This window comes from Parasteatoda tepidariorum, chromosome 2 (genome assembly GCF_043381705.1).
Source record: "Parasteatoda tepidariorum isolate YZ-2023 chromosome 2, CAS_Ptep_4.0, whole genome shotgun sequence".
Lineage (NCBI taxonomy): Eukaryota > Metazoa > Arthropoda > Arachnida > Araneae > Theridiidae > Parasteatoda > Parasteatoda tepidariorum.
This window is the reverse complement of record NC_092205.1, coordinates 88268206-88293525: the sequence shown is the minus strand read 5'-3', so window position 1 is coordinate 88293525 and position 25320 is coordinate 88268206. Positions and strand designations below refer to the sequence as shown.

The 25320-nt window shown below is 28.4% G+C and overlaps 1 protein-coding gene across 2 annotated transcripts; it reads left to right on the top strand.

The window, feature by feature from the left end:
- Positions 1-60: 60 nt before the first annotated feature.
- LOC107449281 (methionyl aminopeptidase und) lies at positions 61-22186 on the top strand. Of its 2 annotated transcripts, XR_011636212.1 has the most exons (13): positions 61-264; positions 2763-2873; positions 3663-3728; positions 5265-5376; positions 7790-7895; positions 9551-9606; positions 11261-11442; positions 12775-12869; positions 13523-13619; positions 14876-14979; positions 17141-17256; positions 19302-20292; positions 20644-22186. XR_011636212.1 is itself a non-coding variant. In XM_016064806.3 (12 exons), exons 1-12 carry the CDS (start codon positions 114-116, stop codon positions 19552-19554), a joined length of 1449 nt encoding a protein of 482 aa, XP_015920292.2. In that variant the 5' UTR covers positions 61-113; the 3' UTR covers positions 19555-22186. The 2 variants fall into 2 exon arrangements, 1 of the variants encoding a protein (XP_015920292.2); XM_016064806.3 differs by having other exon boundaries at positions 19302-22186.
- Positions 22187-25320: the final 3134 nt, after the last annotated feature.

The following is a 25320-nucleotide window of genomic DNA, read 5'->3' as shown; positions in this document are numbered from 1 at the left end:
ACATTAATTTTAATTTTTTAAAGGATTTTTTCGTGGTTAAGAAAAAAAAACATGCAGACTGTGTCGCTGTTTTTATTCTCTCAACTTCACTCACATGGTTCTCTATTTCAAAAATGGCTGCCGTCGTGCAAGATCACAATTCCAGAATTGAAGAAGAAAATGATGAAATTAGGGAAGATCCTAATGATGTGGATGATGCTGAAGACGAATTAAGTGCCAAAGATCCAGCCCAAAAGAAAAAGAAGCGAAAGAAGAAGAAGAAAGGTAGCATTAATAAGCCGCATGTTTTCATATTTTTTTGGTTATTTTTTTTTTAAAATTCTGCGCTATTTATAGTTCTAGTAATTTTTCGTATTCATTTACTCTATAATTTTACCTTGCCAACACTTTATCTGAAATTACCATCATATTCTATTTGCGTAGTTATAGATTTTTTGTCTCTATTCTGGACTTATGCTACCTTAGATGCTTATGAGGGCTTAAAAAATAACTCCAGTTGTTATATAAGAGTTAAGTAAAAAATTAAGCAACTCTTTATAACAGAATAAGCATTACTCTATTTCAAAAATCACTTGCTGTATTATGTATTTACCGAATAAACACACAACATATTATCAATATATCAGTAAGACTTTAAAATGATTTGTGATTATTAGTTTTTACATATCTGCCAACTCTACTGAATTTTCCAGTACACTACTGTATTTTGCCAGTTTCTACTGGTTTAATAAAAATTATCCTGGTTTTTGTACATTTTAGAAAATTCCCTGCAATTGAGTAAGTTTCCTTAAAAAAATCCCTAATGAAATAGAATTTTTGTACAGATTATTGCTTCCTTGAATATTTAAATAATTGTTACTAATGCATAATGAAGCAAGCCTTATTTGTAAAATCCAATTAACTATCTTTGATGAATTGAATGCAAATTATGAATTAATTACATTTCAAAATTATGAATACATATGATGCATAACATTTCTAGATCATTTAATAGGAAATCATAACTGAGAAATATTGCAGTTTTTCTATTTTGGTGACTATAATAATCCCTGAAAATCTCTATGCATAAAATATTAAGTATACTCTGCAACAATTATCACAAAATTTTTATTTTGTAAAATCTGCAGGATGTTTTTCTGTTCGTGTTGGATGCTATGGTTTTTATGTAATTATATTTCATAAACTGTTTGAGATAGAAGGCTTTTCCCAGCTGAAAAAATGTTGAATTTTCATTCATTTTGCACACTTCTTATTTCCACTAACCTGGTCTGTCCAGACCAAGTCAAATAAACCGTTGACTTTAAGGAACGCCATATCACTGGAGAAACTTTTCGTCACAAATTCTCTTTCACCTACATAACTAGTTTAAAGTAAAGATAGGAGAGTTCAGACAAACCTAGAGTGAGCCGTGAAGTTTTAAATACTAAGAAGAAATTCTTAAACGAAAATAAATTAAGAAACAATAACTTGGAATGGCTAAATGTAGAAGTTCTCTTTTAAAATAATTTGTTTGCATGTTGATCTTTTGAAAATTTATTTTTCAGCAAGTGTAACTTCATGGCTTACTCTAGGTTTGCTTGAACTTACTTTTTCTTTTTTTTAATTAGTAATGGGGGTGAAAGAGACTTTGCAATGAAAATTTTCTCCACTGGTATAGGGTCCTCTTAAGCATGTTGATGAGAAACAGAGAAGATAAGATTTTTTCTCTGTTGAGTCCAAGATATGTTTAGGAGTGGCCTGATAAAGTATTGCTATTATGACTGTTTTGCACACTAATTTGGAATAGCATAAAAACAAATGTTGCACTTATTGATTTAATTTTGACTTCAGCTTGATTCTAGTTCAAAAGCATGATTCTAACGCTGAATGAGAGTTTAGCAAAACAATTATTAACAAGAAAATATCTTCTATTATTCAAAAAAAGAAGAAGAAAAAAAGGAATGTGAATTTGTTTAAATATAAGCTGTGGACTACTCTTAAATTTAACATCTTGAATATTTAGTATTTTGTTCTAAAATCGACTTATTTTAAAAAGTTGACAGCATTTTGTGTAAATTACTGTACTTATGTTATTATCTTGATTTTATATTTCTTAAAAAAATTTGAATTAAGACCGGGACAGAAAAAGCAAACTCAAATACTATCACTTGACAAGCATCAGAAATAACTAATGCAATTTAATGTTGCACCTTGGAATTTAATAGGGGGATATTTCTGTATCGTGATCTGCCACACTAACTATAATCGCCGAGGCTCCAAATTGATTTTAAGTTGGTCGCTTACTATGATATATTTTTTATTTTCTCTCGGGCCACTTCCGGGAAGTTGCCAAGACTTTGTAATTATTCTGCTACAAGTCGCGATGGGGAATTCTCCCCATTTAATGTTATAAAGTCTGCTTAAATTCTCAAAATCAACTGTAAAATTTTTTCCTTTTTTTAATTTCATCTGTAAGAAAAGAGAAAAAAAATATTGTCAAAAGTAATCTATTTAATGCAGTTTATTAAGAATTATTTTTTTATTTTATGGTTTGTAGTATTTCTGGAAAGATTTCCTTATCTGCCCCAAGAAAATTGTTAAATTTTGACAACAATTGCAAGTAGAGACGTGAAAAACTTTTTAAAAAAATCGGAAGGCTAACAGTTGTATCTTCTTGTTGAGAATTTTAATTTTATCTGACTAAATTATTATTTCAAAATGTGCAAGAGATATTTAATGCAATTATTTGTATTTTGAAAAAAAATTCTTATTTATGTTTCTAGCTGCTGCCCCTCAAGATAGTGTTAATGATACTTCTGAAGATGTTGAAATAGTTACTCAAAAGTTGCAACATCAAGTTATTGACGGAGAAGCTAATAACAGAGATGCAGATGGTATGTTTGAATTATTCTATTGTTAGAATTTGTTTATATATTTTCATATAAATAATGAAAACTTTCTAATTGTGCTTGGTATATTTAGAAACATTTTGAGATGGAATTTTTAAAAAATTTAGATATTTCAATTTCTGTAACTTAGAGCTCATGTATTTTTGTTGCTTCCTATTAAATTTTATGAAATTAATGTCACAATATTAACAGAAATTTTTATTTACTCTGAAATCTAAGCGCTAAAGAAAATAAACTAAATTTAATTTTTTTAAAAATATTTTTTGTTGACTTTCGCTATTATAAAGTAAGATTTCTTTCAATCAAATTTGTTAAATGTCTTTTTTTTCTTCTAACCTTTTATCAATGCACTTCTTAAATGTCATAATTTGTTTGCACAAGCAATTTTATTTGAAGTCACAATTATGACATAATTAGCATTAATGGTGGTTTCTTACTCTATTTAATTAAAAACTGTATTGGCTTTAGTAAAAATTATTATGTGTATTTCTTTCATTTTTGTTGATACCAATTAGAAAGTCATTTCTTGATGTATATTTTTTATTAGCTTATTAACAAGTTCTTATTGTATGTTATATAAATATTATCTTAAGCATATTGCTACAAGTTGGTTTAACTACAAATTAAATTCAGTGACCTTTAGCAAATTTAAATACTTACATAAGGAACACAATGTTCTGGCTTATACATACTATGTTTTATTTGCTATTTTGTGAAGGATATACATTTTGTTGTATCATCATAATCATTTCAAAGATATTACTTTCCACATAGTTGAAGATGATGGAAAAGGAGAAAATGTTGAAGCCAGCAAAAAGAAAAGGAAGAAGAAAAACAAAGGTAGACTTTTTTTTTGGTATATTTATAATATACAGTACAGAATCCGTTATCCAGAAATCGGAAAACCAAAAAACCGGAACGAAATTCGATAAATTTTCCCGCCATTTTTAAAAAAAAGAATTTTTTTTCTTCATAAGATTTTAGGATTTTTCTTTCTTTTTTGAAAGATGTTTACCATACCATCATTTTAGAAATAATCATTACTGTATTACTTCATCGTTTTTTCTTTTTAAGATTCTTTCCAAATATTTTTTTTCTTTAGTTGGGTTTAACAATAAAGAAAACTACTTTTTGTTGCGATTCAGAAAACCGGAAAAATCAGTTATCGGGAATAGCGATGGTCCCGATCGTTCCGGATAATCGGTTCCCTACTGTAGTTCTATTACCTGAGTACCAGATGAAACTTGGTGCTGGGCTCAGAGGAGTGTTAAGGAAAACGGTTTGTAACTATTAATTAAAAAAGTATTATTTTTATTTATATTTAAAAAAATAACTATGACGCAAGCAAACACCTCATCTCTAAGTCAGTTAGGTTCACTAAGCTCTTCAATTATGATTTCTGAGTTGACCGAGTTTAGTATGATTAATGGTTCGATATTTTCGCTTGTTAATTTCGACCTAAGTCAAATTTTAACAAATTATAACTCCGAGAAAACTCTTCCTTCACATCGTACTTGTATTAAAGATATTGTTAATAGATGTTTGTAGATTTTATACTGGCAAGGATGCATGTTAAAATCAAGTAAAATCTAAAAAGCACATTTCTTACAAGATCTGTGTTTTGAATTTGAATGATTAGAGTATTTAGATTTGTATCAATCTGAATTCTCAAAATTTAAACCATTCCAGGTTTTTGATAATAAGTTTTTCTCCCTTCTTTTCTACTGTTTTGATCTGAGCAATTGATGTTTGTCATATTTCAGGAAAGGAAAAATTATTAGTATTCAAATTTAAAAAGTCCTTATTACTGAAAATTTAATCAAAGGATGACTATTAAATTTTTTTTATATTTTTATTATTTCTGTATCTGAATAGGAAATTAATATATTTCAGGAGATTCATTTTAGCAAAATTGGTTGCTAAAATAGTAGTAAAGAATCAAGATTTGGCTAGTAATAGCTATTGATTGTTGCCAAATTCTCCTTTCATAGCTTTAAAATATGTGCTTTGGCAGTAGAAATTTATTATGGCTTCTTTTTTTTTCTAAAAAAATTCTAATAAAAAAAGCAGTAATCAGACAATGGTTTTCAATGTTTGCGTGAATGCATTAGAAATTAAAGAAAGAATATCAATATGTGGAATTATGGATTTTCATTTAAATGGGTTTACTCCAAGAAAAATATACTAATAATTTGATTCCATTCATTGAAATGAGTATTAAATAAAATATAATTTATCAATTACAAGTACTCTCACAAATACTACTGAATTTTTTCCTTGTGAGTGGAAATCCATTAAGCATGTTTAAGTTATATTTTCATATAAGCCGATTGATTTTCTTTTCACAATAATTTCAATTTTTTTTTTCTTCTGCAGGTAGTGGAGGAGTAAAGCAAACTGACCCACCGTCCATCCCTATTAAAAATCTATATCCAGATGGTAACTTCCCAGTTGGACAAGAAGAACAATACAGTACTGGAGCTGATGGGTAATTATTTTAAAAACCATTGACTTATCCTTTCTTTTTTTATTTTATTAAGATGCAAGAACCTGGCTTTCTTGTTTATTTTTCTTTTAAAGAGAAGTTGGGAGTGTGCCAAAAACAAGGAAGTAAAACTTTCTCATCCTTGTCAGAGGTACCCAAACACAAGTTCACTGACATAAAGAAAAGCCAAAATTTCTCCCTTGCTTTGATTGCTGCTAAAATCTGAGTTAACATACACTGTTTACTCTTGTTTGATGACTGTCATGGTTGCCACCTGTGAAATACAGGGAATTAAAAAAATCATCTGAAATAGGTATAGTGCTGGGAATTTTGAATTTTTCCTTACAAACTGGAAAAATGCAAACAGGGGATTTTATTTCTACTTTGGTCTTTCGAAAGTGGTGACCACTCAAAGCACTATCTATGGGATAGTTAAAGATATTTCAGCTATACCAGGGTTCTGTCCAGACATTTTGTGAAAGGTCCTGTTTTTGTAAAATTGTGAAAAAACTGTTCATAATTTGGGAATATAAAATAAGCATTAAGTCACATTCTTTCCACCAAGGTCCTGCTTTTGTGAATTTATGCAAATAGGGTTCTGTTATTGCAAAAAATGCTGAAAACCTTTTCTAGAAGTTTTTAAATAGATACAAGATTATGCTCAACAATTGCTGCTACTAAATTAGAGATGCAGCATACAAATATTTGGAATTTAGCCTATACTGCTCAACACAGTTTATTATTTTGGAATCACTCACATTTTTAATAATTTCAATTGACATTTTTTAAATTACACAACTTAGTAATGTATAACTTTTAATGTGTTATGCATTAAGTAAACTTAAACAATTCTTAAATTCATAATATTTTATTTACAAAATTGCTAGAAATTAATTTTTATTTACATAATATTCTATTAATTAATTTTATGAATAAATATAAATTGATCAATTATTTATTTACAAAAAAAAAATTAAGTTTTTCTAGCAATTAAAACTAGTTTAACTAGACTAATATAGGTTATTCAAGGACACACACAGTGATTGTGTGATTCCTCTTAATGTATTCTGTATAATATGTACAAGAAAAAAACAGGGATTTTTCCCCTCCAGATTTGAGTGTCAACCCTGGTGTGAGTGACCACCAAGCTGTAATGAAATTTAAATAGGTTTTTCTTTATTTAAAAAGATTTAAAGGCATCAAATTAATTTACTGGATCTATTTAAATGATTCAAAACATTCATTATGTATGCAAAGTATTGGTATTATGATCATTACACAGTTGTTGACTATCTGTTATTTTCTTTTTATAACATTGCATTGGTGGTTCTTAAAAAATGTTGCTTCTTTTAAGAGAACCCTCTCCATCCTAAAGAACTACACCTCAGCTCTATTAAGGGACTGTCAGGTTTTATAAACCAAGTAGGCGAACAAAGAGAATGGAACTAGAAAGAATTTCATTTAGAGCATTTGGCACAAAATTATACTAAAGCAGAGGAGATTTTGATTTAACGAATTATCCAATTTAACGTATATTTTTTCTGTCCCAACAAAGAGGATGCTAAAATGCTTTCATTTAATCAAATTTTGCAACTTTGATTCAACGAACAACTATCGCTAAAAAAGAAAATCACATATAAAATTAAAACATTGAATTTTTTGCACTTGAAATTTTGAATATTTCACACCCTAATCCAAGTGTGTAATTATATGTATGCATTAAGTTTTGAAAGGAAGTAGCGTTAAAGAATTAAGATAATTTTAAACTTGACTTTGTAACATATAGCTTATGATTTTTAAGCTCGTAGTAAACAATAATTACTTTTTTTCATATCGGTATATCTGAAGGTATTTTTGCATTCATATCTTTATACCATTCTCTTTACAAAAAATTGATGTTCAATTTAACGAATTGCTTCTATTTAGCAAGCAGATTTGTCGGTCCCAGGCGATTCGTTAAATCTAGGTTCTCATATTTCTTTTAAAAAGTTCCATATTTTATGTTATAAGTATTTCTTTCATTTCGTAATGTGTATGTAAATATTTCGTTGTAATAATGCAAGTATTTGATTATGACATGGATGAATGTATTAAAGAATATTTTGAGTTTGGAAAGAAAAAAACTCGAAACGTGCGAGGTGCTAATATTTTTACTAGCTACCAATCTTTTTCAAATTTTCTGAGCCCTGTTAATGACAGTACACTCACACAACACAAAATTTATGTCATTTTGCTATTTTATTCTTCTATGAATTTTGCCATAGACTATATAAGACCTTGTTATTTTTTAATGGTGTCTTTGTTACTGTTTAAAAGTGAAATATGTTTTTATAAATAGAAAGTTTCACATGTAAATCAAAAAAGTATGTGTGGCAGCTATAAATCAGTTTTTTTTAGCAATTTATTCCCTTTTCAGACGCACTGGTAAGGACAGATTTACTTCAGAAGAGAAGAAAGCTATTGAACAGATGGAACAAGATATATACAAAGAGATCAGAATAGCAGCTGAAGCTCATAGACAGGTATTCTTTTTAATCATTAGGTATCATAGCTGCCAACTTTACTGCATTTTGCCAGTTTCTCCTCATTTGCTGGTTTATTAAAAATTCTTTTGGTTTTTGTACATTTTTCATACTTGCCAAGCTTCCTGTTTTTTAATGAACACTACTGTATCATAGCTGCCAACTCTACTGCATTTTGCCAGTTTTTAGTCTGCTGGTTTATTAAAAATTCTCTTCGTTTTTTGTGCATTTTTCATACTTTCCAAGTCTCCTGTTTCTCAATGAAGACTACTGTATTTTACGTCTGTCTCCCAAATTTTCAAATTTTTCCGTATTTGTTGAAGAAATTAAATTAAAAAAAATGTTTGGGGTGATAAAACAGGGTTCTCACTCCACAGGGAAAACCTGGAAAATACAGGGAATTTAAAAATCACATTAAATAACAGGGAAAATACAGGGAATTTTGATTTTTTCTTTACAAACTGGGAAAATACTGGGAATTTTGTTTCTTATTTCGGTCTTTTATAAAATTGTGACCACTCAAAGCGGGATATCTATGGGATATTTAACTATAATATTTAAGTTTTACTAAACTATTTCATATACTATAACATTATTTAAGTATGCTCAGCTGTTTACTCAGCAATTAAAACTAATAAATATAGTTAGCCCAAAAAAACTCACACAAGAGCACAGTAATTGTTTTTTCCCCTTAATATATTGTGTATAATATGTACAGGGAAAACACAAAGAATACTTTTTCTAGATCTGCGTGGCAATCCTGTAAAACATCCACTAATGGCAAAAATACTTCTCTTATTCCTCAACTGATAGTACTATTTCCAGTACTGCAGTATGTTGAGTGTTTATAGTTTAAGTAATTATAAATAACGATTAAAAAAATTATAGACATATTTTTTACTCTGCTAAATGTAAGTGCTTTTATTATTTAAAATTTTGAATTTCTCTTTTTGACTTGCATGATGTAACAAAACTTCCGATGCTTGATGCACAATGCTCGATTATGCATGATGTATCTGTAGCCCGAAAAATGTTGTTAGTAAAATCTCATTTCTTTAATTTCTCCAATGTTGGCAGGTATGATTTCTAAAAATTCCCTAACATTGAGTAAGCTTCCTAAAGAAATCCCAATTGAAATAGAACTTTTCCTTGCTTGCTTGCCTCATTTATAAAAATCAGTTTGAAACTGTTTTGTTCTAAAATTTTGAGTTTATTTTTATTCAAAACTCCCTTGTTTAATTAATTAAAGATCTTTTAACTAACTATCTTTGATGAATTAAATGCATATTAATATTCAAATTTATAAGTAAACATAATGCGTAACATTTCAAGCTCATTTAAGGTTAATCATGACAAGAAATTTCTATTTTGATGATATGAAAATTCCCTATGTGTTAAATATTTCGTACATTATGCAACAAGTTAAGTCAATTTTGATACGAAGGTTTAATGCTAAAAATACCTAATATTTTTTTTGGGGGGGGGGGAATATCCATAAAACGTAAAAAGAGATAAAGTTTATCAGAAACATTTTTAAAAAAGTATTAAATTACTATCCTTACTAAGTATAATCCAGCTTTTATTTTATATTATAAAAATGTGTGGTGATCATGCTTGGCGTATTTCAAACTAAGACTTTCTTTTTTTTCTTTCAGACTAGACAATATATTAGGAAATTTATTAAACCAGGAATGACTATGATAGAAATATGGTGAGTGATTGAAAATAACAATGCCTTTTTTAATTAAATAAAAGCATTTTTTTTTCGAGTTAAGTAGATAAAATTATATATCAGTTTCTTTTCAGTGATCTTTTATGAACTTTGACTTCCAATGTTTTTTTTCTTTTTCTTTTCCAAACTTTTTGTTCTTAGCCTTGAATTTATTATTTGGAATTTTCATAAGTCTTTTCTTACTTTATATCTAACTCTTTGGGTTCATTTATATCCTAATTTCTCAAAGCTTTAACTCTGTTCATTTTTCATAATATTGTATTGCCTTTACAATTGTCTTGATTATGTGTCTTTTTTTTAATTAAATGGTCAAGTTCACTAACGTTACTATTATTTTATTGTAAATTTTTTATTTTAATAGGCCCTAATATTTTTCTTACTGCTAAAAGATATAGAATATGCTTGAAACTTAAAATGTAACGAATAAAAATTTATTATTATATATCGTATTTGCTTAAAAATTATTTTGTTCCTGGATTTTCTTGGTTTTTAGCATACTTATGTAGAAAAGTAGTTTTCAACAAGGTTTTGCAAAAATGTTCACTTCAAGAGTCTGTCTAGGTTTTTTTAAAAGGTACCTATTTTGTGAAAATTTAAATTTATATTAAAAAATCAACAGAAAAATATGGTAATATAAAATATTTTCAAAAATTGTCACTACACATGAAAATCATTTATGATTAGTTATTATGAGAACATTTTCGACTGGGTCAACAAAACTACAACAACAAAATTTTAGGAAGCAGAGGGGGGGGGGACTCATGGAACTTGCTTTTTTAAAAGTATTTTGTGAAACTACCGTATTTCCTTAAGTTAAATTTGTGAAAGTACCGCTGAAAAATTTGATATACTTTTTAGAAAATTTGCCCTGAACAGACCCGCTGAATCAATTCCTGCCTTATGATGAATAATTTCTCATCAAAATTCATTGAATTTATTGCACATATCATCTGTATGTACTTAATAAAATTTTAAACTATTTGCCACTTTAAAGATTGTGAAAGGGCAATCTTAATTTAAATATTTACTTTCATCTAAAAGAACTATGTCTCTGTATTTTAAAAAAAATTAAAAAACATCTGTCTTGTTAACATTAGTTTATTGTTTTAGGCATTGTAAAAATGTCTATGAACACTGCTGCAGTGTTCTCAGTGAGTAAGCAAATTTTATTAACATAATAATACTAAATTTAAACTACAAAAGAATATTCAAGATTAGCAGACTTAATCTGTAACGAAAAGTATTTTATTTTATTTGCAAGTGGCTGATTGATTTCATGTTATTCATTGCTGAACTTGTTTATAATCAGATTAAAGAGATTTTTTATCGACAAAAAACTTCAGAAAATGATGTTTAGCATTTCTTTCTTCTTTTTTTTTGTTTGTCATTTTGATAAATAATTTGTTTTACGATTGTTATACTTTGCCCATTATTCATAAAACAGCTCTACTGACTTGTAAGCATGCAAGTTGTCCTAAAAAGTATGGATTTTAAAGATGCAAAATTTTTTGATGTCTTTTCTTCATTCTTAAAATATCTGGAGAAAATGTCAAATTAGAAATAAATTATAAACTTTACTGATGATAAAAATGTAACTAGAATTTTTATACAAACAATTAAATGTACCTTACAGTGAGGAGTTAGAGAAAACAGCTAGAGCTTTAATAGATGAGAATGGCCTTCAGTCTGGATTAGCCTTTCCCACGGGTTGCTCTCTCAACAACTGTGCTGCTCACTACACTCCTAATGCTGGGGACACCACCGTCTTGACCTATGATGATGTTTGCAAAATAGATTTTGGAACCCATGTTAACGGTAAGCCTTTCTTCTTAAGGATATCTTTGCCAAATTGGCTGAAAATTCAATACATTGTTGATCAAAACATTCTGATCAAAAGTTCTCATTGACACAAAAGCTCAAAAATTGACAGTTACCGAGATACGAAACATAAAACACAATTCTCGATTCCCTATTACTGTCACACCATTAGTATTGACCAATGTGCTCCATACAGAGGTTATCAGATTTTCCACGTGTTATAATCTTTATAAAGGTTGATTGTTTAAACAAAAAGATACTTAGGTGTCTACAAATGTATATAGTTAAGGCCGTGATAGCCTGGTTGGTAGGGCACTGGGCCTATGTCCAAGAGTTCGTTTCCCCAGTGGCTGGAGACTCTCCGTGTAGTAAATGGCGACTGATGTACGTTAAATCTGTGGAGTCGCACAAATTATTCTGATATAAAATCAAATGCAAACTTAAACAAAAGCAATATTTATTTATTTAAAATTGTTCTGTCATTCATAATTGGTAAATTTGATTTTACACATTAAATTCGTAAGGATAATTTTTATTGATGCTAAGTTTTATTCTGCTGTCAAGTTTGCATGACCTCAACAGAAGTGGCATTTCCGCAACAAGAAAACAGCACTGACTAAAATTAAAATAGTTTGCGAGAAATCTTGTACCCCTAATAACATAAATCACTAGAAGTAAAGCCTAAGAACGATTAACCTCTATTAAGGACCATTTTATTGTGGAACAGACAGCTCCTGAGAGGTTTCACTGTATATAGAATTTTTAAATTCTGAATTGAGAGATCATTTACAAGTGCATGTGCAATGAGTTAGTTTCTAGATTATAAAGACCATATTTTAAAATTTTATTTAGAAAGTTTTGAACTTGATTTCAAATTTTAAATAAATATTGGTATGAGAGATTATTAACTAATTAATACAGTTTTTTTAATGCTATAAAAAAATTTCCTGCATATGGATCTCAAACCATTTTGATTTGTTTGATGCTCCATTAATAAAATCACACTTGAAATTGTTTAAACTTTCTGATTAAACAGTGGTTCTAAAATAAAAAATGGTATTTTTGAGTACTCTGGTATGCATATATATATATTGTACCAAATATTTTTTCTTTGGTCCAGTCTTTTTTTTTTTTTTTTAGGTTGCAATCTGCATTCTATTCCAGCCCTTCCTTTTTTTTTCCTTCTCCTCTCTATTACCTTAAGTAACAATGAATATTCTCTGACTCCTCATAATTGCATGTGAAAAAATTAAATTTAAAAAAATGTTCACTTTTAATTTATTTTTTATGCTCATTTCATAATTTGTGCATCATTTATTTTTTTCTTAGGACGTATAATTGATTGTGCCTTCACTCTTACCTATAATCCCAAATATGACAAACTTCTTGAAGCTGTTAGAGAAGCAACTAATACTGGTATTAAGGTAATATACTGTTTTTATGTTTTGTGTGACCATTTACCTTTTTATTTATACTCTATTATATCTAATGCAGCTTAGAATTGTGTAAAATTACGTACTGTTAACCCTTTTAAATGCAGTGGTATGAAATCTGTCCACTTATTCACTTGTAAATTTATAAGTACTTTTATTTCTGATTATTTCATATGCGTAATAGCCAATAATTAATTTCTACACCAAAATTTTTCGTCATAAAATATGTCAAAAACTTGCCCTCCTGCATGCAAAAAAAAGATTTATTTATTGAGATATGACATCTAAAAAGTTACAGTGTTGCTATTTAGCATGCAAGGTATAATAGCTTTGTTATACGAATAAATCAAATACCATACCTCAAAAAATATTGATTTCTGTTTGTTTCGCGAACTGAGATGTTCCATCACATACATTTTTGAAGATGTTTGTTGATAGCTTTTAGCAGTCTCGAAATGTTATTTTATTCTTTTATCTTCAATTTTGTTAATTTCTTTTAATTCATTATATTTTATTGTTATCTTTTTATCATGTTTTCAAATGCTATTGGTTTTTTTCTCTCCTTATTTTTGATATCCTGGACCATAAGATTCTAATAATTCATAGATGTAAAGTAAAATAATATTTTTTTTTTCATTTATTAGGAAGCGGGAATTGATGTAAGGCTGTGCGATATTGGTGAAGCTATTCAAGAAGTAATGGAATCTTATGAAGTAGAACTAAATGGAAAAACATACCCAGGTAACAAATCTTCCTTATTTAATCCCTAACTGAAGATACTAATTGAGATCTCTTTTTTTTTTTTAAAGAGAAATACAGGAGTTGCATTCCCCCTAAAATTCTAAAAATATGTACAACCCCTAAAAATCTACTGAAATTTTGTTGCTCCTAAAAAATTAGAGGTTATACGGAAAAACACTGATAAATTCCCCTGGACTTCTCTCCTAATATTCTTAAAAAACATTCATTAGTCGATTAAATATGATTTAATTTCAATTAAATACAGATGATTTATATAATTTTTTTGTTTTTTAGTTTAATTTTTTTGTAATATTTATTACAAAATTTATTAAATTTTATTATTTTGTATTAATTTAGTTGTTGTAAGTTCTTTTATTTTATTAATTAATAAGTTCTACTTTTAATTTATATCTTTTTGCAACTTTGTTTTGTATTTTAGGAAAGTTTATTTTATAGCTTAGAATTAAATATTGTGTTTTTATTAGAGTTGACATTATTTAAATCATCTGATTTATTTATTTATTTATTATTTTTTTTAATGAAAATACTTTATTAAGGCTTTCTTAGAGTTGCGATTTTATGAATGGTTGGCTGAATGTATCCCTCCGCCTGTGTTTTGCTTACGAGACGATGTGTGAATAGGCTTAATATCCTAGGAAGTTTTTTTAATGTGATTTGTGTTTAAATTTACCAATAATTTTACCATTCATACGAGGTTTCTGTATTTTTTTAAGTTTTAACAGATCCTGAGCCTAAAACAAATTTAAGATAATTAATGTCACAGCATAAATAAAGTGTAATGTTTGCCATGTTTTGAGCGTTATCCCTTATTGGTTACATTGGTGTAAAATATTGCCTTTTGTTATTTTAATTTATAGCATCATAGCATGCTTGCGGAGTCTTCCGAATTCACTTTTCAAGCTTTGGCGTTAAATCAATCGAAGTGGTAACCCGGAAATCTCATGACAGTTTTAATCCCTAGCGCCATCTGTTGCATGATCAACCATCCATTTATAATTTTAATTTACATTTTTATTGAATATAAACTTTGTAAATTTTTTTTTTTTTTTTGTTAAAAAAATTTTCTCCTTTTTGAGTAAGAACCCTGGTGTTGTGTTATTAAACAAAAGCGTAAAATCTCATAATTTGTGGTTAAGTTGATTTCATTCTTGAGACAAGAATGAAATGTGTTGCAATTCGAAAAAAAATGTTTTCTCCTATTTTCGGCTTTACTAATGTTATATTTTATTTTACAGTTAAATCTATTCGGAATTTGAATGGTCACTTGATTGGGCAGTATCGAATACATGCTGGTAAAACAGTACCTATTGTCAAAGGTGGAGAAGCAACCAAGATGGAGGTAATCAAAATTTTACAAGTTATATTATCTGAATTTCAACTGACTCTGCATAAATATTTACATACTTGTGTATAAACATGCATAAACATACTAGTAGAATTTCATATTAAAAGAGTCCCTATTAAGCAAAATGTAAACACACATAGATATTTTTAGAAAAGTATCTTGCCCTATTCAATGTTTCTATTCTTCTCTATTTTGCAACATCATTTCTTAATTGTTATTCGTCGTTCTTATTGTACATCATTTTATAATAGTTATTCATCGTTCTTATTGTACATCATTTCATATTATTTCTTATTTAATTTTAGTATTATACTGTTACTACAGACCTGCAATTTTTCCGCTAATTCGCCATTCTCAAGACCGTTGATTCGCAAATTAATAATTTATATTCCGACAAAATTTTCTCAGAGTTCCTTTAATTTGAAATTTAAATGTCCTGGTTGTTAGCGAGACTTCTTAGCAGATCCCCCTTTTTTTTCCTAAGTTCTCATTCTTGTGCTTGCCTTTTTTTTTACGCACATCAGTTAGATAAAAATGCAACTTCAAATTAACTTTGAGAGCAAGAAACTTAAGAATTTTCATTCTAAAATTATGGTAAAATAACTATCAGTATTCATCTGATTAACTGTAAAGGTTATGGGAAGAAACATTTAAATTAACGGTTTTGAAACCGTTTGCAACTAGTATAGTTTTAAAACATGCACACAAAACCATAAATTTTTTTTAAACCATTTACAGCTAGCATGGTTTCAAAACCGTAAAAAAAGAATCTGGACATAGGAGCTTAGTCTTTTGTTAGGTAATGGGTAGTGGAGAGAGCGGAACACAAATTAGAGAGTTCAAGATATTGGAAACTCTTCGAGTATTTAAGGGAATAGAAAAAGTATTGTGGTGTCAACACTGGGACTCGAACCCCAGTTCTGTGGGTCACGAGACTGGCAGATTATCCTTCTCAGCTATATCTATGTAGTTGCAAAGAACTATGTGGCTTCACTAGGCGTGCTTAGTTGATGCGATAAAATTCTGTTTGTTCAACCGTATAATCAAAAGCAGCTGATTAAAGGTTTTTTTCGTAGTTAGCAGTTTGATTAGCATCTTATTTATAGTTATATGACTGTTTTGTTTGAATATGATACAATAACAATCAGATAAATTGTTATTAAACCATTTTTTTCTGAGAATTTTCTAACAGTGTACGAGTATATCAAATTATTTTTTAATGTAATATTATGACATAGAAATTTTGAATTGTGCATTTCAGCAATCACTTTTCAACACCCATGACTCAGTAAATCCATGCTTCATTCTTTTTTCTTTTACAATTAATTGATTTTTCCTTGGTTTTTAAAATTCTGATATTATGAAAAAACACATAAAATTATAATCACGCCTTTGAATAATTACTTTTTGACATGCTCCATTTACTCAAAATCCATTCCATCTTTCGATCAGCCTTTTTTTGGAATATTTTGTTGTTTATTTCCACGCAAGTTTTGAAAATCCCGATAATGTTATCATTGGAGAAATTAAAACTTCAAATTGAGCCTTCACTACTTGACGTGTTAATTCTGTAACTTTATAAATAAATTTTTCTGCAGTTACCACTATTGATTTCCGTATTTTTTCTTTTAAGTCTCAATATTTTTAACTATATTATTTATTTCAGCATATGAATCTCAAAACTTATATTTGATTAATCCCTTTTTGTTGCCTCCGATTTCTGTGATTTCATTGTACATACTCTTGATATTTATTTATTTAGAAGTGCTAATGACTTGTAAAGAAAAAGGAATATGTAATTTTCTCAAATGTATATATTCCTTTTTGTGTTGATGAGGAAAAAAAACTTATTAGACAAAAAAAATATTTTCTTTCTATCTAAGTTTTATAAAAGTTACATTTGAGCATAGAATAACTCTTTTATTATTTTCTATATACATAAAAAGATAGATAATTAAGTACAAAAAAATTTCAGATAACTATTTTTTCCAGCAATTGCATGTCTGTAATAGTAATAGTTTATTGTTTTTAATTTGTTTGTTAGAATGTTACAAATAACCTCAAAAATCCAAATTTCTGATGATAAATAAAAGTGAAGGTCCGATAATGTTAATTTGGTAATCATTTATTAATTTTATTATTGTATATTTTGTAGGAAGGTGAGTTTTATGCAATAGAAACTTTTGGAAGTACTGGCAAAGGTTATGTTCATGATGATATGGAAGTATCTCATTATATGAAAAATTTTGACACTGGTCATGTGCCGTTAAGGTAAATATTCATTATTTCTCTTATAATGTTTTCAAAGAAATGTCAAAATGTAATAACTTTGAAGGTGTCAGCCTTTTAAAGTACCGTGAAGCCTCGCAGAAGCAACCACTCTTTGATTCATAGTAAAATGGTTGTTGATGGAGGTTGGTCATTCTAGGGGGTTACGTTCATCGACCTCTAAATATCATCGATGGTACACAACTTCTGCGCAAATGATTTTAATTTTAGTCAGTGTCATTTTCTTGGTGTGGAAATGCCACTTGTGTCAGGAATAGATGAATAAATCTTAGCGTCAACAAATATTATCCCTACTGATATAATTATGTGTAAGAACAAATAATTGTTTTTTTTGTTTAAGTTAGCATTTAATTTTATATCATGAAAATTAACTAGGTTTAAGAGGGTTTGAGATGCTTAGTCTAAATAATTTTTTTTTTCTGTAGCTTTCAACTTCAAAAGTAAATCACCGATAGTCTTTAGTGCACTCCTTTAAATTAAAATGCCATTTTTGCCTTAAAAATGTTAATTTTTTACAAATATTACATTTTAATGAAAAAATTTTATTTTTCATTATTATTGCAAAGTGATCCAGTAATGCTGACGCACTGCAATGAAAGATTGGGATTGATTAAACTTTATTGCTTGCTTGCTTCAACAGAATTTGTAGTATTGTTATATCTAATTTTATTTGAGTTTTCATTTTCCTCTCCCCATTCCTTTTGAAATGCTAACCAAAGTTAAAATTTTTTTTTTTTTGAAAAATAATAATAATGGAGATTGGAAATTGATGAAGCAAAGATAAAATAGACTTATAAATGGCTTCATGAAAAAATAAGTGGTTTATTTATCCAATGATTGGTGCTAAAAGGTCTACTACGTTAATTATTACTTTTATCTTGTTTGCTGTGAAAAAATAAATTAGCAAAATGAAGAAAAAAAATCAAATCATTGATTTAATATTTATGACATGATTATGTTGTTCATTTACGTCGCACTAGAGCTGCACAATGGGCTATTGGCGACGATCTGGGAAACATCCCTGAGGATGATCCGAAGACATGCCATCACAATTTTGATAATCTGCAGAGGGGATGCCACCCCCGCTTCGGTAGCACGACGACCTGCACGCGAAGTTGAGCACTTTACGGTAGAACAATTTAACGAGGACCAAGACCGCACACCCTCGGTCCCTTGGCAGACTGATCCAAGTGGTCACCCACCCGCACACTGACCGTAACCAGTGATGCTTGACTTCGGTGATCTGCTAGGAACCGTGTCTTAACGATCTGTCCACTGTGGGACGACATTATTATGGAAATGTACATTTTGGCGTCAGTGAGCTAGAATTTACTGAAAATTCTGATGAACAACGTTAGATCATGTTAATTGGTCAAAAAGTAAGTTCAGTCTTAAGATTTTTTTAGAGGGGAACCCGTTCGATAGTTTCATAGCTAGGGTAAAATTAGTAAACTAAGCTCAAATTTTATTGACAATTTACTGAAAAATTACTATTATCTAGAATTTAAAAAACTTATTTTTTAATTTAAGAAAGAAAAAAGAATTTTTTTTAAATTTTGTTTAAAAATTTTAGTTTGCGGCAGGCTCAAGTTGAGCCCACCTCATCTCTAGTGGAAGAATCGGAGAAATCTGGGAAGTTGACTAAAATACAAATAGTTAATAAAATTAATTGTATAAAATAATAAATATATTCCTTATTTTTAATGGCTAGGAAAAGCAAACTGTAATATATTTTAAGGATAATAGTTAGAAAATTGATCGTAAATATTTTAAATGATTATCATTTATTCAACAAAAAAAAATAAATTTACTGGATAATATCTCTTTGCAATAAGTAAACTCTATATTATTTATTAGAAATTGCAAATGTTTGAGAGAGATGGTTAAAGATGTTACATTTTTGTCTTGAAGCTCTTTTTTTATTTTTTATTTTTTTAAATGAACCATATTAATTATTAGACTTTGTACACATTACTCTATGATAAAACATTAAATTTTCAGTCCTAAGTAACAAGTTTATATTTCAGGTTAGCACGATCTAAACAACTTTTGAATGTCGTAAATCAAAATTTTGGAACTTTGGCATTTTGTCGTCGGTGGCTTGATCGTCTGGGCCAAACAAAGTACCTGATGGCTCTGAAAGACTTGTGTGACAAAGGTATCGTGGATCCTTACCCACCCCTGAGTGATATTAAAGGCTCCTACACCGCTCAGTTTGAGCACACAATATTGCTTCGCCCCACCTGCAAAGAGGTCATTAGTCGAGGAGAGGATTATTGATCTTCAGGCTCAAACTAGGACTCTCTTCTTTTTTTTTAAACATCAAACAATTCTTATGTTTCTTTTTTCCTTCTCTTTTTTTTGATTCCCCCTATTTTTGTTATGAAATGCTTGTTATATCAGAGTATTTTCATTGTTGCTGTTTGGATGTGTGGTAAAACCATTAACATTTTGGCATTCACTGAAAACATTTGACTTATCATGAAACTGCAGCTATCTTTAAATGCTTCCAAGAAATATTGAAACTTAATGTACGTAGAAATTTTTCAGCCAATTTGGCTTTTGTTTTTTTGTTGGCGCTGCAATAGCTAATCGTTTTTCCCGTTTTAAATTATTTAGATGTTTTTAAATGTACTCTAACGGGGTTGCCACTCCACAGGGAAAACCTGGAAAATACAGGGAATTTTAATAATAGGGGAAATTTGAGTTTTTTCTTACAAACTGGGAATTTTAATTCTTATTTTCCTCTTTTGAAAAATGGTGACCACTCTAAAGTTATGGCATATTTAAGGATGATATTTCAAGTGTACTGAACTATTTCATTTACTATATGGCATTATTTGTTTTAAGTATGTTGAGCTGTTTTCCAGCAATAAAATAAAACTAGTATAGTTAGCCCAATATAACTCACACACAAGTGATTGCACACTTCTCAATATGTTGTGTATAATATGTACAGGGAAAACACGGGGAAATTTTTTTTTCGATATTTGAGTGGCAACCCCGAAGCTTGAAATTGCAGCTATCTAAATACTTGAAACTTTTCAGGAAATTTTGAAACTTAATATGTGTAGAAATTTCTGTCATAATCTGACTTTTTTATTATTATTGGTGTTGTAATAGCCAAGTTCATTTTTCCAGTTTAAAATTTTTAAATTGCTTAGATGTTTTTAAATATACTATAAATTAATTATTAAGATTAGTTACTTTGCCTAAGTTTGGCAGGGATTTTATTTGTGCTTACAATATTGCTATACTAAAAAAAGAAAAATTATACACAAATTTTTTTCTCAGTATTTTTTCTGAATATAATTTTTTTTAAATCTTTAGCAAAAAGTAAAGGATTTAGTATCTAAATAAAAAAAATAGAATAAATGAAAGCGAGATCTTGCATAAAATCTCTTCAGTTTCTTGAAAGGTATAGAGAGAGATAAGCATCATTATGCTATTGTGAGTATTGGTTCTAAGTGATACCAGACAAAAAGTCTTTAAAAATTAAAATTGGTTGTTTTTCTCTAATTTTATCATTTTATTTGCTTTATTTTAAGTGATTAAAAAATTTCCGTAACATTATTTTAGAATAATTTTTTGATTTCCACATTTTTTTTTTAATGAAAGTTATGTCAAATGTAGACTTTTAAGTTGGTTTCAGAAAATGCTATTTATGGCTTGGTTTTACTATTCACTTATTAATTTACAATTTCAAAAGTCGCCAAATGAAATGTTGAATAGTCAATGTTTAAATGTATTTGCTCAAAGTCCAATCACTTTTCAGTTAATTTGAATAAAATATTGGAAATTAGTAATATTTCTGAAGAGTGGGAAGCCCTTTCTTATTTTGCACTATTTTTTTTCTTCCTTTAGTATTACTGTTCGAGTTCTGTAACTTGAGCCAGTAGAAAAATCTTAAAAATTGCTTCAACTTTTAAGTAGTAAACATTTCGTTTATTTACTTAAAAATAGAATATCTCTATCCTTTGGCATTCTAACAAATGTAACTTTTTTTTGCTCTTTATTTACATTTGTTTTTAACAATTAGAGTAAATTGAAGCTCCATGTTACAAAACTCAGTCATTTGTTTTTCAACATAAATGTGTTTACAATCCAATTTTAATGTTTTAGAGCCTATGGCTTATCTCTTTTTTGCATCATATGTTTGAATTTTTGTATGAAAAACTTGCTTTATTTACTTTGGTAAAAATGTACATCTTCATCCATGGTGCCAGACGTAAATAATAAATGTGTGCACACTTTTTTATTAAACAGAATTTTTGTTGTTTATAAGTCACTTTGAGTTTGACAATGCTGCTTATACTTTTTTTTTTGTATTTTTGTTGCTTTTTGTTGTTAATAATGATTTAAGAGTATACAAAAAAAATTTAAAATATGATTTCAACTATCTTGTTGGAAATTGTATTACTTAAGATTTGACTTCCAAAGAAAAATTTGTTTCTGATGAAACAAAAACTTCTGAGCTCTTCATTTATGTAATTATCAGAACTTCAATCTATTGACGGTTTAAAAAAATAACAGAGAGTTGTTCTAAAAACTTGTTTTTTTAGAAAGTTGCATTTTATCGATTTCATCTACTTAGTTCGCTTGTTTAAAAACTGGTATTTTCTAGTCAAAGTGTAAAACTGGAAAATAAGTATTGTTATTATAATTTTTTTTTATCTTATTCCAATGCTTTTTTTTTTTAAAGCTGTAAGAAAAATTAATATTGTATGTTTGTTATAACAGATAATTAATTGTCATGTTTGCTAAAATAGGCCATTTTGTTGTAAATTTGTTGATGACTTAAGGTAAAAAAATAAAACTGAATAATTCACAAGATGAAAATAAAGCTATTTTTGTAATCAATGGAAAATGTAAAAAAATATTTAAATAAATCACCATAACTGTGAATGACAAATACCGTTTGTACTTGTGTAATTTCTTTGTAAAGTAAAGTGTAAAAGAGAAATATCTTTTTCCAGATTAAACACTACATCTATGGAGATCTGTTTTTTTCTCTTCTCAAGTCACAATTAATAGACATTGGTCTGTTGTGTGTCTCTTAGATTTTGAAACCCGCTTTCAAGACTTACTTCGGTTTTCCTCTTAAGAGAATAGTGGAGATATTCCTTCTCTTTTTGCTATAAATAAACGATTTTGTGTATAGTTAAAATATTTTGAAAACAGAATTTTTCATTCCGGGTGTCGTTGCACCTGAAGAGTCATAGATTTCGGTATTGAACAAAATTCTTCATGATTTTAACTTTTCTTTTTAAAAAAATCATGGAAAGTCATGGGTTTAGGTTGCGGAAAAACCAAATTTTTTAAATGGAATTTACCCCCCCATAAATGANTGGAATTTCCCCCCCCCCCCTACCAATGTCACAGTGTTCTGATGTTCCAAATATCTAAATTTGTAACAAAATCCCCACTCCCAGTCGTATTCTATTAAAATATAAATTGTTTTTATTTATTTTTTTAAAAATTGTAGTATTCTTTAAAAAAAATGAAAGAAAGAACATCATTTCTAGAGCGAATCATCTTTTATACTTCTGTGATTTCAGAGTTTTTTTTTATTTATTTTAACTATTTAAATTCTAGTTTAAGCTTTTTATATTACACTTACTTAAAAAAAGAAATAAAACAGCTTTAAATAACTACATATATCTGACAGTATTTTGTTATTTGCTTTTGTGTATTTTTTTCAGTTATTTTATTACTTTCTCTTTCTTTACTCTTTTTTTTTAAATTTAAAATGAATAAATATGAAGATGCAGGGTATAACAGTTTTAGCTATTCCTATTATTCAATAAATGTTATTATAATGCTTTTTTTAAATTGATTGCTGTGTTTTTGTGGAGAAAATAGTAACTTCGATAAGTTATGTAAAACTCTTGGAATTATTCACGGAGAGTCATGAAAAGTCAAAGATTTGAAAATCTGAAATGTAGCAGATACCCTGTTCATTCAAAATATTTTCTAACGCTTTTCCAACTGGACTTTTTTTTATCACCTTTTTATCGAAAGGAAAATTTATATGAAATATACATGTAAAAGTTGAGAAATCATTTTTTGTACAACCATCAAACCGCATTCACATGATGCGTAGCATTTTTAAAAATCGCTTCGTTTTTCATGGGGTGTTTTAAAAAGTGCTTAAATTTCTAAAAGAGACCATTCTTTACAATGTCAATTTTGACCACAAATTATACTAAAAGACATTGATCTGTTCATTGTTTTCCCAATTCTTTCTACCCCAATCTATTTCGGTGTACCAATCATTTTACATGTTTGATGAAATACATGGGAGTTTGCATGTGCATCTACTGAGCTGGGTTTGGTGAGATTCTTGCACTCTCATGTGCAACTCTGCTGCATTTTGCGAGATTTCTCAGTGTCCGGCTTCATTTTCCACCCTCTGAAATCGAACCTAAAAATCTCTCGATCTCTTTTTGCTTGCTTTAATATAATCAAGAAAAGAGTTCTTTATCAGAAACTAGTTATTTTATCCCGATCATGTAAAGTCTTTCAAAATCATTTTGCATTTTGTTAATGCATATAGTGCTTAAAAATATTTTTTGAGTTCTTAAAAAGTACTTTAACGGTGCTTATTTTTTGTTGAGAGATTTGGCTACACATCCTGATTCAGTAGAACACTATCCACAATTTTTTTAAATTGTGAATTGTATGTTATAATTCTTTAAGACTTTAACTCTTATATTATAGTTTAATTTTCTGATGGAAATTATTAAAATGCCAATAAAAGAAATATTGATTAAAGAACAATTACATGTGAAAATTACAAAGTGACTCGATCGAAAAAGAACCATTAAACGATAAACGTCTCAAAAGTTGGAGCGGGCTCAAAGAGCAATGTTTTAATCATGAATCTCAAAGAGCATGAAACTGGATCAATGTTTTAATCATGACAAAAGTAGTCTCCCTCTTCGTCATCTCCCTTTAAATTTTCAATGTCCCATAGAGGGGGGGGGGGTGCACAAACCAAAAAGGAAATCCATTTGACCACTGTAGGCACTTGAACTTTAAATCTATTGAGACAGGCATCATCATGCTTGAGCAGCTGATTACGTTGGTAGAGGGTTAATGAAAGATGAATGTTCATGAATAAAAAATAAAAAAAAATTATTTAATTTGAAAAATTAATTCTAACCACAAATTCTTTTCCAATTTAGATGAGATCATAGCCAAAATTCATTTGGCAACCTTTTCATGTCCTGTACAGTCTCTTTATTAACACCTGTTCTAAAATTTCAATCTTATTCCTCATTGTTCTTCTAGATTGAATCAAATCCTTTGGCCAGCGGATCCTTACAACTGTTACTATTATTTCTATTACAAAATAAAAAAAGAGTTTTTAAAGATTTTATCAAGGAAAATATTGTACGATTGATAATTTATAAATTTTAAACAAATTTAATGATAAAATATTAGGTTATTTAAATTTGAATATTCTTATACATAAAAAAAAACTTAATCGAATGATTAAGAAATCAAATTTTTTAAACGTTGAAGAATTTCTGATTAAATTTATGAAAGTTTAAAATTTTATTCTTTGTATTTCTTTCTTTTTTTTAATATGCTTGGATATATGTACTCCTAAAATTTATAATTTTGCATGCCTTTCCGTAAAAATTGAATTAAAGAATTTCCTGTAAAATATTGAAATTATATTTAAATTGATCTTTTTTTATCAACTAGAATTATTGAAAACTCTTATTTTCAAAACAACACATTTAATTTTAATGCACCTCAATATTTCATTGGTTTGCATTAAGTTTAATTTTTGAAAATTTTTAATGTAAGCATATTTAAATTTGGCATTTTTAAAAAATATGATGAAATCTGCTTCAAATTAATCTCAAGAACAAACCTTTATTAAAAAATGGATTTGTGTGTCATATGATATATAATTACGGAATAGGAAAAAGTTAATTTAATCTACCTGGAAATGTCAGGAAATTAGAATACCTAAGAAGGAATGAAAAGTTCAATTATATAAGATACCTAAAATTCTGATATTTTTTCAGGATA

Coding starts and splice junctions, on each gene's coding strand:
- LOC107449281 (XM_016064806.3), top strand. CDS start 114: ATGGCTGCCGTCGTGCAAGATCACAATTCCAGAATTGAAGAAGAAAAT. Junction 5,377..7,789: donor TACAGTACTGGAGCTGATGG/GTAATTATTTTA, acceptor TTCCCTTTTCAG/ACGCACTGGTAAGGACAGAT. Junction 11,443..12,774: donor TTTTGGAACCCATGTTAACG/GTAAGCCTTTCT, acceptor TTTTTTTCTTAG/GACGTATAATTGATTGTGCC.